General features: G+C 63.0%; 1 protein-coding gene across 1 annotated transcript; it reads left to right on the forward strand.

The window, feature by feature from the left end:
• Positions 1-200: 200 nt before the first annotated feature.
• ETH_00030420 (uncharacterized protein) lies at positions 201-4,889 on the forward strand (the record flags this gene model as incomplete). Its single annotated transcript, XM_013373240.1, has 5 exons — positions 201-671; positions 999-1,607; positions 1,739-2,954; positions 3,163-3,597; positions 3,883-4,889. The coding sequence occupies 5 exons, from the start codon at positions 201-203 to the stop codon at positions 4,887-4,889; spliced, it is 3,738 nt and encodes a 1,245-aa protein (XP_013228694.1).
• Positions 4,890-5,000: the final 111 nt, after the last annotated feature.

Genomic DNA, 5,000 nt, shown 5'->3' on the forward strand with positions numbered 1-5,000 from the left:
GCAGCAGCAGCAGCAGCGCGCTCCGGCAAGCTTCAGGAGGGCCGAGGGAAAACAGCGTTTGTGTCTGCAGTGTACGTACAACCCCGCACTGCAGCAGCAGCAGGACAGCCCCTCCACAGCAGCAACAGCAGCAGCGGCAGCGGCAGCAGCAGCAGCAGCAGCAGCAGCAAATGTGTGTGTGCGCTCAGGCTGCGCCGTTTATGGCCCGGCAGCGGGCGCAGTACGAGCAGCTGCTGAAGCGGCTGGAAGCAGAGCGGCAGCAGCAGCAGCAGCAGCGGCAGAAGCAGCACGCGCGGGAGCTGCAGCTACACCAGGAGAAGCTGCAGCTGCAGCAGCAGCAGCACGAGCTGCAGCAGCAGCAGCAGGAGCTGCAGCAGAAGCAGCAGGAGCTGCTGCTGGTGGAGCGGAAGTTCAGCGAGCAGCGGGAGAGCATCGAGCGGCGGCTGGCGGCGGAGCAGCAGGAGCTGCAGCAGCAGCAGCAGCTGCTGCAGCAGCAGCAGCAAGACTTCGCCCACAAAAAGGAAAACTGGTGCGCAGCAGCAGAACAAAATCGCAGAGAAGCTCATAAGGCTCAAGAGGCTCTTCGAAAAGAACAAAAAGAAAATGAACAAAAAAGAAGACAGTTGGATGAGAAGCAGCTGCAGCTCATTCAAAAACAGGAGGCCCTTGACGTGAGCTGCTTCTGCTGCTGCTGCTGCTGCTGCGGCTGCTGCTGTGGGTGGTGCTGCGGCTGCTGCTGTGGGTGGTGCTGCGGCTGCTGCTGTGGCTGCTGCTGTGGGTGGTGTTTTGGCTGGTGCTGCTGTGGCTGCTGCTGCGGCTGCTGTGGGTGCTGCTGCTGCGGCTCCTGCTGCGGGTCTCGCAGGAGATCGGCTGGATAGATTTGCTGCTGAGGGCGTCACGGGGGCTGCTGCTGCAGGCGCTCCTGCCGCACTTTTCGCTGCTGCTGCTGCTGTTGCTGCTGCAGTGTAGTGTTCATTTTGGGTGTATGTACACCTCAGGCTGACCGCTACCAGCTAAATGAAGAGAAGCTGCAGCTGCAGGAGCAGCAGTTTTCTTTGGACGCGACAATGCAGCAGCTGCGCGCAGAGACGCAGGAGCTGGAGCAGCAGCAGCAGCAGCTGCAGCAGCGGGAGCAGCAGCTGATGCAGCGAGAGCTCGAACTACAGCAGCAAGAAGCAGAGACAAACAACCTCCGGGCGCAGCTGCAGCAGCAAGAGGCGAGGCTCCAGGCGAGAGAAGACAGCCTGCGGCGGCAGCAGCAGCAGCAGCAGCAGCAAGAAGCAGAGCTGCAGCAGCAGCAGCAGCAGCTGGAGCAGCGAGAGGCCGAGCTGCAGCAGCAGCAAGATCAGTTCCAAAGGCAACAGGAATTACAACAGCAAGAACTGCAACAGCAGTATGCGAATCTGGAGCACGAGCAGCAGATGCTGCAGCAGGAGCAGCAGCTGCTGCAGCAGCAGCAGCAGCAGCTGCAGCATGAACAGCAGCAGCTGCAGCAGGAGCAGCAGCAGCTGCAGCAGCAGCAGCAGCTGCTGCAGCAGCAGCAGGAAGGTGTCAAGACCAAACAGCAGGAGCTGACGAGGGCTTTGGAGGAGGCTGCAGCAAGACAGGTGCCACCGATTCTCCCGCTGTTGCTGCTGCTGCTGCCGCTTACAGTCTTGCAGCAAACTCTGCAAGGCAGCTTCTGTTTGTTTGCAACTGGCTTGCTGCTGCCGTCGCTGCTGCTGCTGCTGTGCTGCAGAGAGAGGCGGAAGCAGCGAAGAGAGAGTGCAGCGCTGAGCAGCAGCAGCTGCAGCAGCAGCGCGAGGAGCTGCAGCAGCGTGAGCGTGAGGTGGAGGCGAAGGAGCAGCAGCTGCAGCAGCAGCAGGAGGAGGTGGAGCGGCAGCAGCAGCAGCTGTTGCTGCAGCAGCAGCAGGCGCAGCAGCAGCTGGAGGAGGAGCTGGCGGAGCGTCGGGAAGCGCTGGAGAAGGCGTTTGCAGAGCGGCAGCAGCAGCTGGAGGAGGAGCAGCAGCAGCAGCTGCTGCAGCAGCAGCAGCAGCTGTTCGCGGAGCTGCAGGAGGAGCGTCAGGCTTTGCAGCAGCAGCTGGACAGCCAGCTGCAGCGGCTGCAGGAGCAGCAGGAGGCCGCAGGGCGGGAGCGGCAGGAGCTGCAGCAGCAGCGGGTGCAGCAGGCGCTGAAGCAGCAGGAGCTGCAGCAGCAGCAGCAGGAGCTGCAGCAGGCGGCGGAGCGGCTGCAGCAAGAGGAGCGGGAGCTGGCAGCAGCGCAGCAGCAGCTGGCAGCGCAGCGGGAGGAGCTGGAGCAGCTGGAGCAGCAGGCGCAGCAGGAACTGCAGCAGGGGCAGCAGCAGCAGCAGGAAGCCCTGGAGGCGCTGCAGCGGCTGCAGCAAACCGAAGAAGACATCAGCAGCCAGCAGCTGCAGCTGCAAATGGCGCAGCAATCTCTTCTTGCTGACAGAGAAGCTTTTACTCACGAAGCACTTCGTGCTGCTGAGGGCCGCAGGGCCCGCGAGCGGCAGCTGCAGCAGCGGGAGGAGCTGCTGCAGCGGCAGCAGCAGCAGCTGCGCGCCGAGAAAGCTGCTGTCGAGACGCTGCAGCGCATCACCCAGCTCAGGGCCGGAGAAGCAGCAGCAAAAATGAAACGCCTGCCGCTTTCCGCCGACATTGCTGCTGCTGCTGCTCCCCCTCCTGCTGCTGCTGCTGCGCCGCCGCCGCCGCCGCTGCAGCAAGCCGCAGCAGCAGCGGCGGAAACCAGCAGCAAGGCCAGCAAGGGCGCCCACGGCAACCCGCCGAGGGGCAGCAGCAGCAGCAGCGGCAGCAGCAGCACCCGCAGCGGATCCGTGGGCGGCAGCAGCAGCAGGCGCGGCAGCAGCGCCGAGGCCCGCGCACGACGAATTGCTGCCGCTGCTGCTGCTGCTGGCACTGCAACAAACCCCACAGCAGGAACTGCGCCCGTCTCGGGTACGCCTCAAGGCCTGCTGCTGCTGCTGCTGCCGCTGCTGCAGCAGCAGCAGCAACACCGCGCAACAGCAGCAAAAACAGACCGCACTATGCTTCTTTCCAGTGACACATAGGCATCATGCTGCTGCTGCTACTGCTGCTACTGTTCCTGCCGCTGCTGCTGCTAATGTGGATGTTTTTGCCGCCTGCCCATTGTGCATGCTTGTAGCGTCTTCTGCCGCGCAGCAGCGAAGGGCAGCAGCAGCAGCAGCAGGTGCAGCAGGAGCAGCAGGAGCAGCAGGAGACCATGCATCTCTTCCGGCAAGTGACAGCAGCAGCTCAGGGGCGAGAGGCCGCGGGCTGCATTCTGCTGCAGGAGTTGTAGCAGCCCGACCAGCCCCGAATAGCAGCAGCAGCAGCAGCAGCAGCAGCAGCAGCAAAGCGCCCTTCGTGCACCACTCGCCCTTCCTAGACGAGTGGCCTTTAGAAGACCTCGACGCAGCAACAGGTGCTTTGCGCGAGGCGGCTTCCGGAGCAGCAGCAACAGCAGCAGCAGCAACAACAGCAGCAACAACAGCAGCAGCAACAGCAGCTGGGTCCCCCATATCCGGCGGCATCAGCCCGGCAGACACTTCACCCCCTTCCCGTGCCGCAGCAGCAAACGGTAAGGTTTCTAGTTTTGTTGCTGCTGCAGCTGCCGCTGCCGCTGCTGCTACAGCAGCAACAGCAACAGCCACAGCAACAGCAGCAACAGCAGCAGCAGCAACAGTCTGCCTCAGTTATTCCCACATGCCCTGTTTCTTGTGAAGCTGTCCTTGATGCTGTCTCTATGAGTGTCTAGGCAACAAATATGTGTCCACCTCTGCTGCTGCTGCTGCCGCTGCTGCTGGTGCCGCTGCTGCTGTTGATGCTGCTGCTGCTGCTGCTGTTGCTGCTGCTGCTGCTACAGGCGGACCCGTAAGGAATGTCGCTGCAGTTGGAGCCACAGGGAGAACTCTGGGGGCCCCTCAAAGCGCCCTCAGCCTGCCGCGGCCGTCAGCGTCTTTGCTGCAGCAGCAGCAGCAGCAGCAGCTGTACAGGCCCAACTCGAGCTCGCTGTCCCTTGCAGAGCGCCAAAGGCAGCAGCAGCAGCAGCAGCAGCAGCAAGACCGCAGCGGGGGGCTCCTAGGGGATCGGCTGTCGGCTGCTTCTGGAAGCAGCAGAACTCAAAACCGGCTGACTACAGGCGAGAGCCTGCTGCTGCGGCAGCAGCAGCAGCAGCAGCTGCAGCCCAAATCAGCTGGCAGCAGCAGGAGCCTCTCAAGTGTGTCTTCTAGTCTTCGGGGCCTCGTGCTGCAGCAGGAAGGCAGCAGCAGGCTGCAGCCGTCAGCAGCAGCAGCAGCAGCAAACGCTGCAGCAGCGTCTCCCGCGCCTTCTATCCAGCAGCGCCTCGGCAGCGGCACTTCTCTGCTGCCAGGAGGGGACTGCCGCAGCAACAACAACAGCAGCAGCAGCAGCAGCAACGGGGCTGCTGGCAGCCTCGCGGCTCTCACGGAGAAGCGCAGGCAGCAGCAGCAGCAGCTGCACCACTCTATCTGCCGCGAGCCACCGCAGCTAAGCAGCCGCACTTCATCTTCGCAGCAGCAGCAGCAGCAGCAGCAGCAGCAGCGGCAGCAGGCGCTGGGTTCCCTCCGTGCTGCAGCTGCTGCTGCTGCAGGCGTAGGCAGCAGCAGCAGCAGCAGCAGCAGCAGCACCGCGGACGCCGCCCACGGGCGGGCCTCTGGCCTTTCTGTCATATCGCATTTATCTGCATTTGAGTTTTCAGACTACAGGGGTCCCCTGGGGGCCCCCCTGGGGGGCCCCCCTGGGGGGCCCCTGGGGGGCCCCCCGGGGGGCCCCCTGAGTCTCGAGGGGGCAGCTGAAGAATTTGCTGCTGCTGACTTTGAGGGTTTAGGGACTTCAGGGAGGCCCTCGTGATGCAGCAGCAGCAGCAGCTCTTCTAGTTTGTCTGTCATTCAGTCTATTTAAAATTGATTAATTAATTAATTAATTAATTGTCTTTTTGTCTGCTGCTGGCCTTCATCTCCC

The sequence above is a fragment of the Eimeria tenella genome, genomic scaffold (genome assembly GCF_000499545.2).
Source record: "Eimeria tenella Houghton genomic scaffold, Eth_scaff127, whole genome shotgun sequence".
Lineage (NCBI taxonomy): Eukaryota > Apicomplexa > Conoidasida > Eucoccidiorida > Eimeriidae > Eimeria > Eimeria tenella.